The 13032-nt window shown below is 39.3% G+C and overlaps 2 protein-coding genes across 3 annotated transcripts in view; both read left to right on the top strand.

Moving 5' to 3' along the window:
- The window catches only part of marveld2 (MARVEL domain containing 2), a 7253-nt gene extending 5589 nt beyond the window's left edge, over nucleotides 1–1664 (top strand). The window contains exon 7 of the mRNA XM_015388875.1: nucleotides 1067–1664. Within this exon, the coding sequence (XP_015244361.1) occupies nucleotides 1067–1168 (102 nt within the window). The 3' untranslated portion in view covers nucleotides 1169–1664. The remainder of the gene's footprint in view (nucleotides 1–1066) is intronic.
- A 2247-nt stretch (nucleotides 1665–3911) lies between these two features.
- Nucleotides 3912–13032, top strand: part of ocln (occludin) — a 17401-nt gene continuing 8280 nt past the window's right edge. Inside the window, exons 1-5 of one of the 2 annotated variants that reach the window (XM_015388872.1) lie at nucleotides 3912–4015; nucleotides 5529–5643; nucleotides 7279–7987; nucleotides 9188–9352; nucleotides 11961–12076. In XM_015388872.1, coding sequence (XP_015244358.1) covers nucleotides 5591–5643; nucleotides 7279–7987; nucleotides 9188–9352; nucleotides 11961–12076 — 1043 coding nt within the window. In that variant the 5' untranslated portion in view covers nucleotides 3912–4015; nucleotides 5529–5590. Of the gene's footprint in view, nucleotides 4101–5528; nucleotides 5644–7278; nucleotides 7988–9187; nucleotides 9353–11960; nucleotides 12077–13032 lie in introns of both variants that reach the window. The other variant, XM_015388871.1, reaches the window with a different exon arrangement.

Raw genomic sequence — 13032 nt, forward strand, 5'->3', positions numbered from 1 at the left:
GGTTCCACAGTCTGAAAACAAAGCTCTAACTCCCTCTGTAATCTTAGAAGCTCAGCAGAAGTAAACACGCTGAAGTGTTCTATTGGGAACATGTGGAAATGTAGGCTCCTTAATATAAGAATTGTTATTTAGATCATTTTTATAGTCAAAGAAGAACTTCTAATGATCCAGATTTAATTCCAGGAAGCCAATGTTCAATAACTAAAATGATAGACATATGACTGTTGACAAATTTTATATTATATTTTTTGAGCCTTTTGATTTAAGAATATAAATGTTGTTGTGTTTCTTGAATACAGCCTGTTGATTTTAAGATCTTCATAACGGAAAAAAAACTATCTGACTCATATCTAGAAATATAAAAACTAATCAGTTCAGTCATAAAGAGAGACCCAATTCTGTTCTGTTGTTGATGCTGATGTGGTCCAGGATGTTCCAGCTGATTTCATCTCAGCAAGCCCTCCTCCTGGGAGAACATGTAGTGACAGTGGAGAGGAAAACCCCCGGCAGAACCACGCTCAGTGTGTTTGGGTCATCACACGAGTTTTTTTTGGAGGGGGGGCAGCTCTGATGCCCAGTGAGGCTCTTTAGACCCTCTGTCAGAGCTTTTTAAGACTTTGTTCAAACATATAACTTATATTCTCATTTTGAAGCAGCGGATTTTTATCAGTTTTTTAAAGTTTGGTTTATTATCTGCACAGAAACTCCACAAAAGATCAAACTTCTTTTGTTTTTTTAACCTTTTTCTTTATTAGCAACAAACTTCGTTATTTTCCCAAGTTTATGTGTTTTATTTGTTTTAATTAAATCACTTATTTGCAATTTTCTATAATAATTAACATTGTTTTGCTTTGATCTTGAACTCTTGAAAAACTAACAACGTAATTATGAATCAAACTTGTTCATTTTGAAGGCCAGAAATGTCCGTTTGCATTAAATTCCCTAAAAGACCGACCAGCGCTTTCAGGCTGACCTGTCTGATCAATGCTTACATGCTTCACCACATTTTGTTGTTTTGTTACCTGAAAAGATGCTTCTGATCCTAATCCCCTCCTTCTGTTCTCAGGACCCCACATATTTGGAGAAAAGAGAGCGTTGTGAGTACCTAAAGAGCAAGCTGTCCCACATCAAACAGAAGATCCAGGAGTACAACAACACTGTGAACTAGAACATCCTGCTGCATACAGGGAAATAAAGCTGTCTGCAACCAGGAAATCCAATCAGCAGCCTCATTCTGCTCACTGTCAGCCATCTTTATGTGAATCTATCTGACAATATTCCCATTGTGTTGTTTAAGGAACTGATAGCTTGAGAAAAAAGGGCTGCTCCGGTCCCTTCAAAGGGAACTCAGCAGAAATGTCTTTCATTCATGGAAACACAGACTCCTTTCCCTGGATCCTTGAGTCTAATTGAAATGACATTTTAGACGTAAAACAGAAATAAAGGTAATGCCTTGCTCATCGAACACACAGACGGATGGGATCTCACCTTTACATCTGCTGAAAAGAGAGAAAGCTGGGGCAGATGTTAGATTAAAAAATAAAGTACTTGATGTAGAGAAAGTACACCTGGTCAGACTGATATGTAGAAATGAGACGTTCCTCAGCAGCTTTGTTATAATTAACTTTAAGAGCAGATATCATCTGAGGTACAAGCAAAATTTATAATAATAATAATACATTTTATTTAACAGCGCCTTTCTGGACACTCAAGGACACTTTACAGAAAATACAAAAAATAAATAAAAAGAGAGATGAAAATACAAAAATGCAAATACATAAACAGGGGGAAAGCCTTGTTCTATTGTTCTCTGTTTATACTATGACTGTTTTTGTAGCTGTAGTACAGCCAGGCGGCTCCTCCCTAGTATTAAATGGTGTAACGTAAAAGCACAATAAGTTGAACAAGCCGGGATATCAGGACTGATGCAGAATATCTTGCTACTGGTAAAATTTTGTATTTTTGTATATTTCTTAATGCAGCATGTAATTTTGTTGTCCTTTGATATCAAAACTGCAAGGACTTCTGTTTAATCTCCCACTGAGTTTATCAGATCAGCCGCTGCACAGGCTGAACACTAATCACCGACAGATGACCTGCTCCTAATGTAATGTTTGTGTTGTTTAAATGTCCATATGTTGTTTTTTATTTCACAAACAAAGGAATGTGTTTCTATAACCAGCGTGTGTTCTGGATTTTTCTTGGTGTCCATAAATGACAGAAAGAACAGAACAGATCAGTAATAATAAAGGCTTGTCCAAAGGTTCACAGCAGAAATTAGATATTTACAGCAATATGTCAGCAGATGGAAACACAATTAACAAAGGTAGGATGTTTGCTAAGACTTGGTTTTGGTTTCATCACAGGCTTGCTGTAGTTTCTGTGATTAGTCTGTAGGAAAGTATTTCTGGTGTCTGGATTGCGGCTGCCTTCTTTCTCAGCTGAGCTATTTCTATGAAGCTCTTATTCATCGTATGGGTTTCTACTGTGGTATGTTTCTGTTGTCAGCTGAAAATAAAAAGCAGCCTTAATTGATTTGCTTCCTAGATTCCAGGACTGCTCAAAATCTGATGTTTCGCTTCTAAAATCATATTCTAAGACATTTTATCCATGATGGCTGCACTTGGAGAAGGCTGGACATACAGGTTTACCCTCCCTGGTCTGCCGTAATTACAACATAGCATCAACTGAAAGAAAAGTTTAGAAATGTGAATTTATTTCACACACAGACAAAAAAAATACTCTTATAAAACTCTTGGATTATATTCCAGAGTCTTTAATCTTCTTCAGGTATTTTAAAGCCTGATGCAGTGTCTGTGGGGTGGAGCCTGCGCTGACCTGATAGAGGGGGATGGATCTCTCTGCTCTGTCACTATCCTAAGATGGCTGCAGAAGTATCTACTCCTCTGCCACCAGAGCTTGAAGAACTGGTTTGGTCAGACTGGGACAATTATGGTTTTGTAGTGCTGGTTTCCATTGTTTTCTTGGCCTCCATTTGGTCAGGACTTAAGCTGGGGAGGTCCTTCAGGTCTCAGGTTACAAGAAAACATGTGTCTAGTTTTAGTATTCCCTGCCACTCTTTTTGCTTGGTCTTTAAATTAATTTAAAATCAATTAAAATATGATTATATGCAGAATTAAATATTTTCTGTGTGCATTTTGGTAAGAGAAAGATGTAAATTAAAAATTTTGCTTTATTCAAACTGAAATATTTCTATTAGTACTGATAATAAAGTGTAAAGGTAAAAAATGAAGCAGCTGAAACCAAAACATGGCTGCCAGTCCGATCCTGACTGAAAACAGCGTGAAAAATTATGCAACCGTTTTTGGCATTTACTTAATCAAACAATTGTTTCATGTTAGCAGGGTAGTACAGAAAAGGATTAGGGAGACTGGAAAAAAAAGTTAACTGATTTTTTTTATTTTATTTCAGTATAGTATGGGAAAAAAGTCAGAATTCTGACTTTTTTCTCAGAAGTCTGACTTTTTTCTCAGAATTCTGGCTATTTTTATTGTTAGAATTCAGTCAGAATTTCTGAGAAAAAAGTCAGAATTCTGAGATTAAAGTCAGAATTCTGAGAAAAAACGTCAGAATTCTGACTTTTTTCCCATACTAAACTGAAATAAAATTTAAAAATTAGTTAACTTTTTTTTCCCCACTGGCTCTAATCATCTTCCGTAGGGCAGGACATAAAACAAGTGTGTTAAAGTAACTAAATGTGATTAGGTTAATGCCAAATGCATTGTTTTTTTCAGTGAAGCGCAGCAGGCTTTTCCAGGAGCGGCCAGAGACGCGCTTCCTTGAATTGGGGATGAAGGCCTCCGTGGGGAAGAGGAACTGGTTGGTCCTGTGTGACCTGAGGAGATCACATGACGAACACGCACACCTGGGGAGGCCTCCGCCCCCGCCGCTCCTGGGTCCCTGCGCGCGGGGCGTGGATGGATGCGGGCGCGCGCTTGTTTGCATCGCTCCTCTTTAACGCCGCCGCCGAGTTCAGGAGCAGCAGCATCACAAGGTGAGTCCGCTTTCTGTCTCACTCCGAGGATTTCACGGACCAACGTGTTTTATTGGATCACTTTAGCTCAAAAGTTTGGTTTTAGGTGAGTTTTTTTATTTGTATTAATTAGATTACAGCAGAACAGGTGTGCGGATATTCACTCACCTGTCATTTAAACATAGCAGCTCAGAAACGGCGTCCATTCCAGAGACAATGAGCTGAACTTTAACCACAGGATCTATGGAGACATGATCTCATCCTGTCCACCTGCTGGGTTTGTCCTGGTCATTAAAAACCAGCCTGACTGACCTGTGGGCAACATCTAGTTTTGGACTCTGGTCCAAATAGGAGCCGTTTGGTTCCTCTGGGTTCCTGAGCAGCAGCTCCTTCAGGATTGAGGTCAATGTTTGGGAAGGAACCAGGATAAACCCTCCATCACTGCTGCTTTCAGCTGTCAAAACCCAAAACGAAAAGTTAACAGGGTCCTCCTTGTCCTCTAGGAGCTGGAATTTAAAAACACATAGTTTTAAAGAAGAATATGATGAAAGTATTAACACCCTTTCACTTTATACCTTACAAAGTAAATCTAAAATGTTTAAATCTCTAATTAGATTCTGACAAACTGGAACATGTTTTTGGATCTTGGCAGCTTTCAGAGCCTGGGGCTGCTGAGTGTGTCTCTGGCAGCTGTGTCCGCCTGGTTCTGAGTGTTCTGTCATTCTTCTCTGTGGAGCTTCTTAAGTTCAGGTCCCTTAATTAGCAGAAAGCTTTATTTAGCACCATTTCTGTGGTGATCAATTAGAGGCCCAGCTCACAGAGACCGATGGTTCCTCCGTTTTGCTTTTTTTCCTTCTCTTCCTGTATGGATGTTTAAGATTATTCTCATATTTGAAGATGACTTGTCTGGTAGATGGAGAACTCTGGAGTCTGTTTTAGAATCTGTGTTTTCCTGCTGTCAGCTTACTCTGCAGTAGAGACGGCATCCTCCTGATTGATTTGGGAATGTCTGACCTTCTTGGCATGTTTCTGCTTCAACACACCTTAATTACTTAATTAGATCGCTGCAAAACTTCCCAGCATGACAATGCGTTAATCTGACCTTTTAAGGTGTGTGGGATCAGGTGCTCCTCTACACATTGCAGTAAACTTAACTAAGACGCTCTTAATGTATATTGCTCTCCAGTGGTTGTGGTCCTTTGGTACCTGCCACCTGTCTGACTGAGGCCCTTCCTCCCTGAATGCTTAGATTGGTCAGGCAGGAAGACCTAACCTACATTTCCAAGTAATGGGACAGTGTTTTCTGGAACCCACACAGCGAAGGGTGTGAATACTTATATAGGAACCTGTAGTTTTTAAATGTGCATTTCTCTGTTGATTTATAACAAATATTTTCTTTTAAATAAAACTACAGGTTTTTTTTTCTTACTTAATTTGTAAAAGAGTTGGATAACATGTTTAATCTTGTTTTGTGATCTTGAACGTCACTCTTTGCCTGAATAACAACAAGCTTTTCTCCTACATGTTTCCTCAGGTCAGGAGGTCTGCTTCCATTTTTTTTTTCCTTAGAGGTTAGAGAGCCAGCATCACTCCAGGATGCCAAGCCACAGACACAGCCACCCTCTGTACCCGCCCAGTGGGAGCAGGAGGTGAGTGTTGCATTATGTCAGCTGACATCTATAGGCTGATTGATCAATCAATGTGTCATAAGTTGACCGGAAACAGATGAGCTCGATCTGCTTTCATTCTGTTGTTGAAAACAGTTTTTTTATCTGAGAAAATTAGACAATTTAGATTGATTCAATCTCAGATATAGAAAATACTTCTGACTTAAGTTGGTTAGTTAAAAAAAAAAACATTTTTAATTAAGCACACAATTAAGCACCATCATCTAATGACATTTACAGATCCCACAGCCTTTATTGTCATATACAACACTTGTCTCCTTATTTTAGGTTCTAGTCTAACTCTAAACTTTTCATGTTAAGTAAAACCAATATACAGATTTGAAGAACCTCTAATTTCCATAAAACTTTTAAAATTTGAATAAAGATAAAGGTCGACTAAAGAGAGGCTTTACTGTGGATGTGAGGATAGTTCTGGGACAGAGGAACCAAGACACCAACCTGCCACTAAATCTGCTTTCTTTAGCATATTAAATATAAGGGGAGAATTAAAACTCTTTCAGTTAAAGGTGTTTCATCCTGTTAAACACTGAAAATGAGCAACAATACAGATAATACTATGAAGCATGTTTTAAAGATAAGAACAGAAGACAGAAATGGTAAAATGCTTAATTTAGAGCGGCTCATCCCTTCCAATAAAACATTATTCCATGTTTTGTTTTGTTTTTGCTCCAAGTGTTCAGGAAATCTTTTCTATCCTGATGGACCTATAAAAAAAGAATTTTCTTAGACAACTTTTATTCTCATTTTGTAAACACAGTGTATGCAAAATGAAATTTTGTTTTGTACAGCTTTCATGACATTTTATTCCTTAAATTGCAGCAGTGATTAAATGTAAACAATGTGGGAGAAAAAATATGACTTAACAACAATAGCAAACCTGATATGGACTAAAATGATATTTTGCAACTTGTTTTCATATTTCTGCAAACCAGCTGATGTTTTTCCCTTTTTTTAACTTTAAAATTTGATTTGATCAAAATTCCCACTTTATTACTATTTGCACAGTATTCTTTGTTGAACATATTAGAATTAAATTCACATATTTAATGCACTTTATCAGTAAACTCATCCGGCCTTCCTGAAGCAGAGCCTAATAATGAGGTAACTTTATGCAAACCTGCATAAAGTCTATTAATGTTGGTGTGAGCTGATACACTGAGTTAGTTTCCTGCAGTTTACAGGCTGTTGTGTTGCCGTACGGCTCAATGCTGTTTACTTTAAATCCCATGGCATGCAGATTACCCTCAGCACACATCAACACACCACCGTCTGCCCTGACAACACGTCCTGTCATGCTGTATGCAAACTCCTACAGTACATAATGTTTAAACAGTACATCCAAAAAATATTTCAAATGATGTCAGGTGATCAGGACCCACAATTCCCTGCTTCTCTATGGTTTGCTTGTTGACAGTGTAAACATTTAGCCATTTGATTGTTGCTCTTGAGTGTTAAATATGGTTTGTTTTTGGTGAAACATTTACTGTAAAGCCTCTCCGCCGGTAAGAGGCTTCCGGTTCAGCCTCATTGGTTGAATCTGACCTTTTGTGACATTCAGATATTGACTATAGCCCGTCTGCTCTCCTTTGTTGACAGCAAACACCGGCACAGCGAATTCATGTCCAATCCGGCCTTCTCCAACTATCAGGGAGACAAGATGCTTCACTTCTATCGCTGGACTTCCCCACCAGGTGTAATGAAGATACTTTGCATCATCATCATCATCCTGTGTGTGGCCATCTTTGCCTGTGTGGCCTCCACCCTGGCTTGGGACTACGACATGGGCATCATGGGAGGTGGAACCGGCATGATCCCGGGTATAGGCGGAGGGAGCTACGGTTACGGTGGCGGATCCAGTGGCGCCTTCGGTGGCGCCAGCTACAGCGGTGGTTACGGCAACTCCTACGCCGGTTCTGGTCTGGGCGGCTCTGGCTCAGGCTACGGCTATGGTTACGGTGGAACACAAATCGATCCCAAGTCTGGCAAAGGTTTCATCATCGCCATCGCTGCCATTACCTTCATAGCCATGTTGATCATATTTATTCTGGTGATCTCAAGGCAAAACGCCTCGCGTTCCTCAAAGTTCTACTTGGCCTCCATCATCATATGTGCCATTTTAGCCTTTCTGATGCTCATTTCCACCATCGTCTACCTGGTGTCTGTGAACCCAACAGCACAGTCCTCAGGATCTTTGATGTACAACCAGGTGCTCCAGTTATGTGCACAATACCAGACGCAAACCCAGGCCCAGGGCATCTTCATCAACCAGTACCTTTACCATTACTGCGTGGTGGAGCCCCAAGAGGTGAGATACGGCCAATTCTGTTGCTTTTATCTCTGCTTTTTTTATATGAGGGAAACTTGTGTCCAAGTGCTTTACAGTAGCAGCCATTCAAAATGACCCTTCCCAGTCAAACGTGAGCCGAATCTGCTCCAACTTCCAGCCACTTGCCTTCTCCTGGGCTTGCTTGTTTTTGCACTCTGACTTACAGGGTCTGATCAGGAGATGACGCTTCTCTTTAGATCTTGATATCATCAAATCATGATAGAAAGAATATTTTAGTTCAAATATTGATGCTTAAAAATGAATTGTAGGGCACCAGCCAGGGACTCATCTTGGAAATTGGGGACATTTTGAATGGCTACTACTGTATATTTCGGAAAAGAATCAGTGTCATACATTCAGTACCTGCTGCTAACAACAATACTAGTTTCATAAATACTTATACAAATAATAATGAACAAAGGTTCAATGATTCTGTGTAATAATTACATGAAATCTAAGGTCAAAGGACTTCCTGCCTTCCTGCATAAAAGACTTTCTTGTCAGTTTCCAAGCATTTGATATTTATGAAACCTGGTAGTTCATTCAAATCATAGATTTCTTTTAAACTAAAATAATTCCTGTTAAATCGCTAGTAGTTACAAGTTGTAAGTGTGGTTTCTGCGTTGTTGTGCAGCCCTTTAGTTTCTTTAGTTGAAAAGTCAGTTAATGGATTCTGTGGTTTGTTTTTAAAGTCAGTTAAAAACATCTAAAAATTTTTTAATGCATTGTTATCCCTCGCAAAGCCCTTCTATTGCTTGTCCTAAATGCACCTCAATGATTAACTTTGACTTTCCTTTGATAATTTACCATGATCCCAGTAGCACAGGTGAGTTTGCTGATCAGTTCAACAGATGACGGCCTTGTTGCCCTCATCCGTTTTATGTTAAGGTCGTCTAACTGCAACTGTTAATGGAAAAGAAAACACAAAAAGTTGCCTTTGACATCTTAGTACTGTAAATTTGTTGTTCCTTGGATGTGGACATCTATTTCAGGTGAACACATCCAAGCTAAATGAAAGGTTCTTTCAATCTGTAAAGATTGTCTTGATCATTTTGCAAAGCATAGTGAGAAATCTGAGCCTTCAATCTGACACTGTTCACCTGCACCGCGGTGGGTTTTACTACGCCTGTCGACAGATGTAATTTCAGCTCCCTAATAGTCTGACCTTTTGTCCTGCAGGCCATAGCGATTGTCTTGGGCTTCCTGGTGGTTGTTGGCCTCATCATCGTACTGGTGTTTGCTGTCAAGACTCGCAAACTGATCCAGCGATGGGGCGAGGACCGGATTCTCTGGGAGGAGGTGAAGGTTCTGAACCCCGGGCTCAGGAACAGTGTGGGGGAGTGGGTGAGTTGTTTCCTTGAAATGTTTTCTGCACACTTAGCTTATTTTTCAGCCTCTTAAAGAAAACGTATAAAAATATTATTATTTGTAATTGCAATTATTGGTTTGGTTCTTTGTGTGTCGACTTTTCTGCATTGATGTCTGTGTGGCTCTAAAACAAAGATGAGGGTTAATGGTCACCGACAGTGCTTCAAAGATAAAAATAATCTGTGCATCATCGTCTGAGCAAAGTTATTGGCAAATAAAAAATCCTTATTAGTCTCAGAAGAGATCTGCCTTTTGACTCGCTGCCTATCAAGAACAATCCAGGAAGGACTAGTAAAACATAGGCTGCACTGGAACTAAGGCCTACCTGATGACTTTAAGTAGTAAAAGCCTGCAGATGTTCTGGTTAGTAATAATAGAAATGTCTGAAAAGCTTAACAACATGGTTTGAGTCGGTGGCGTAGAGATGAAGATAAATCAGGAGGCCCATGCTAAGAAAAGCAAGGAGCTCAAAGAGTCTTAGTGACGCGCTTGGAGCAGCAGAAGCAGCCGATTTACATGCTATGGATGACGAGCGTCAAAGGTGCATCAGTAGGTCCTGCAGCCCGTTTAGAGCAGCCGAAGCAGCTCCTCAAGTGCTTTTGAGCATCTGAGGCACGTGACATGCTTCACAAGCAGCAGAGCCACATCAACCAATCAGAGAAGCTGATCTGGGAGCTGGCAGGGAGACGGATACAGCACTGCTGATGCAGAGCGCTATGATCACTCCTCTGAAACAGTTTATTAACGCCTAAATTAACTTAAAATGTGGAAACCTTTATGTTAGCTTTTATTATTCTGGTGCCTGCAGTTTGTAGCACATACCTGGAAAAACGCTAACATCTACTTTCAGCCGCCACCAACAGTAGGCAAAACCCCCAAAATGTGACCACTGTAGGTACCGGATCTGCTCGGGGTCCCGTCCCTTCTTATGACATCATCATATGGCAACTCCACTCGGACAAACTGTATAGAACCCATTTCTTAAGGATCAAATCTCTTTCGGTTTCTCAGCATATTATTATCTATCTTTGCTATTTTTAAATTTCATTGGCGATCTAAAGTAGCCAAAAATAGAAAACAATAATTGTCATTTGTGAAGGAAAGTGCTGAGTTCTAAGACAGACTGAAATCTTTCATTTAACAAGGTGACACAAACAGTCTTAGTCTATTTTTATTCTTTTTATTAAGATCTCAGGGCAGAGGACGACCAATGGAACATCCTAAAGAATGACTTTCTTAGAGTTTTTAGACAAAAAAAAACAGTTATTCTACTTGTAGAAAACGAACGGTTGTTGTTAACACGGATTTAAAGCTAGTGCTAGCTTAATATGGCTAACTGACTAAGCTAGTGCTAGCTTAATATGGCTAACTGACTAAAGAGGCTAACCTGTTAGCTACTGAACAGCTAGCCACAGGGCTACCCAGCTCTCCCCCTCTATACCAATGTCTTGCAGTTATTTTGTTCTCCAAAAACAGATTTTTTTTCGGTTTTGTTATCGATCAGGTAAAACTTCATTGGTTATTAGACACGTTAACGGATGCTACATGATGTTATTATCATTGTCTGGGCAACCACCATGTTCTACATCAGGTGGCAACGTTCAGCCATCATCTGGACACACTTTACTGGACGTCTGACCTTAATGTGGACAAGCATCAGAAATGAAGCAGCAGATTCTTCTTTGCTGTTCAAAGCGCATGCGGTCTGAACGCAGCATTAGATTAGATAACATCTCAGAAAGTTCGAGATTTAAATCACACCTTACAGCTCTCTAGAGGACTCATAATGAGTCATGATTGGTGTTACGTTAATTCATTTCACTGAATTCATGTATGTTTCATTACAGAACAACCTGTTCATAGATATAACGATACATCAGTTTCCGGCTCCAGGCCAATAAAACGATTAAGAATTTTCACCCAGAAAAGAAAGTTTGAAAAAGTGAATTGTTCTGGCAGAAGCTACGCACATCAATCCAAGCTGTTTTTGAACGTGAGTGATGAGCTGTGAGATAAGACTGGATGGTTTCATTTGCAGTTTCTGGGTGTGGCCTTTTAGGACACTCTTTGTTTCAGGATGTTGCCCTGAAACTCGGCAGAGTTAGAATCAGCTTTAATGCAAAGTGTGAGTCCAACAAAGAGGAATTGTGAAAATTAAAGAGTCACTACTACAGAACAGGTTTCAGATTGAGCAAAAAACAGATTAATTTTAAGTCTGTCAAGTCCACCGGCAGAACATTTGATGGTGAAAGAGAGTGAAAGACAACACTTTTAGGTTTCCTGTTGACAGTAGAAGCGGCATCCGTGGCATTCAGATACGCAGGAAAGGGTGGAAGAGCCGGTTTGACCTGTTGAATGGCTCGTTTACCCATAGATAACAATAACAAGTAATCTTGGAATAAACAAGAACGCATAAAGAGAAGGAAGATCTTTTATAAAGCAGACTTCTCCCGGAATGTCAGAAAAGTATAACTTTAGTTCCTCCCAAAATGATCACAAACACAAGAGGAATACTTGATGAAATTCATTTCATGAGTTTAATGTTCTGATTAAAATGGGCAGTAAGTCATTTTTCTCGCCTCAGGTGACGAATGTGTCGGGTCATCCGGAGGTGTTGGATAATGACCCGAATGACAGAGTCGGGGGTTCAAGAGATTATCTGGACAAACTTGAGTACAACAAGCCGCTCTACCTACCAGGGTAAGCCGGTATCCATGACCACTTCCTTCCAGGGAAAACACAGCTTTTTACTCTCTCTGCCATACAACGGAGTATTAGGGCCAGGCTAGAGATTTTATTTAATTTTTTTTAATACGCTGAATAAAGTCATAACATTATGAGAATAATGTAACATTATAAAGTCATAATAGTATGAGAATAAAGTCGCAACATTATCAGAATAATATCGTAACTTTATAAAGTCATAATATAATGAGAATAAAGTCATAATAGTATGAAAATAAGGTTGCAATATTATCAGCATAAAGTCGTAAAATTATGAGAATAAAGTCATAATAGAAGGAGAATAAAGTTGTAATATTACAAGAATAATACTATGACATTATAAAGTCGTAAATTTACGAGATTAAAGTAATTAAATTAAGAGAATAAAGTTGAAAAACTAAAAGAACACATAGGCTTTTAGCAGATCGCTACTAGATTACTTTTTCTTCTGGATCCATTTGGTTCTTTCTTCCATACAGATATAGTCGTTTTGCACAATCATTTCAAAGTTCGATTACTGATAATAATTTGATGCTGTTGCGCTAAATTACGTAATATTTCCTTTGTTGTGAAACCGATACCAAAGTATAAGTTCACAAGATGCTCAGCATTCCTTATTTTAGAGAAGACGTGCTTAGAGTTGTCATAAAATACAACTTTATTCCCTAAAATTAGGACATTATTTTCATAATGTTCAGGCACTTTGCAACAAGGCGAGCAAACCAAGCAATAGCCTAGGGCCCCGAGCTGCCTGGGGGCCCCTAGACAATGGCTTACCTTGTTATTATCTGCATCTATTGACTTAACAGCATGAGAGCCAATGTCCCTCAAAGCTGTGTGCTTGCGCAATTGCTCACTGCTCACATGTTCTCAGCACACAATAAAATCTATGTAGCGAATAAAATAAAATCCTAAATGAACTGTAAATTAAT

This window comes from Cyprinodon variegatus, unplaced genomic scaffold (genome assembly GCF_000732505.1).
Source record: "Cyprinodon variegatus isolate N-32 unplaced genomic scaffold, C_variegatus-1.0 Scaffold440, whole genome shotgun sequence".
Taxonomy (NCBI): domain Eukaryota; kingdom Metazoa; phylum Chordata; class Actinopteri; order Cyprinodontiformes; family Cyprinodontidae; genus Cyprinodon; species Cyprinodon variegatus.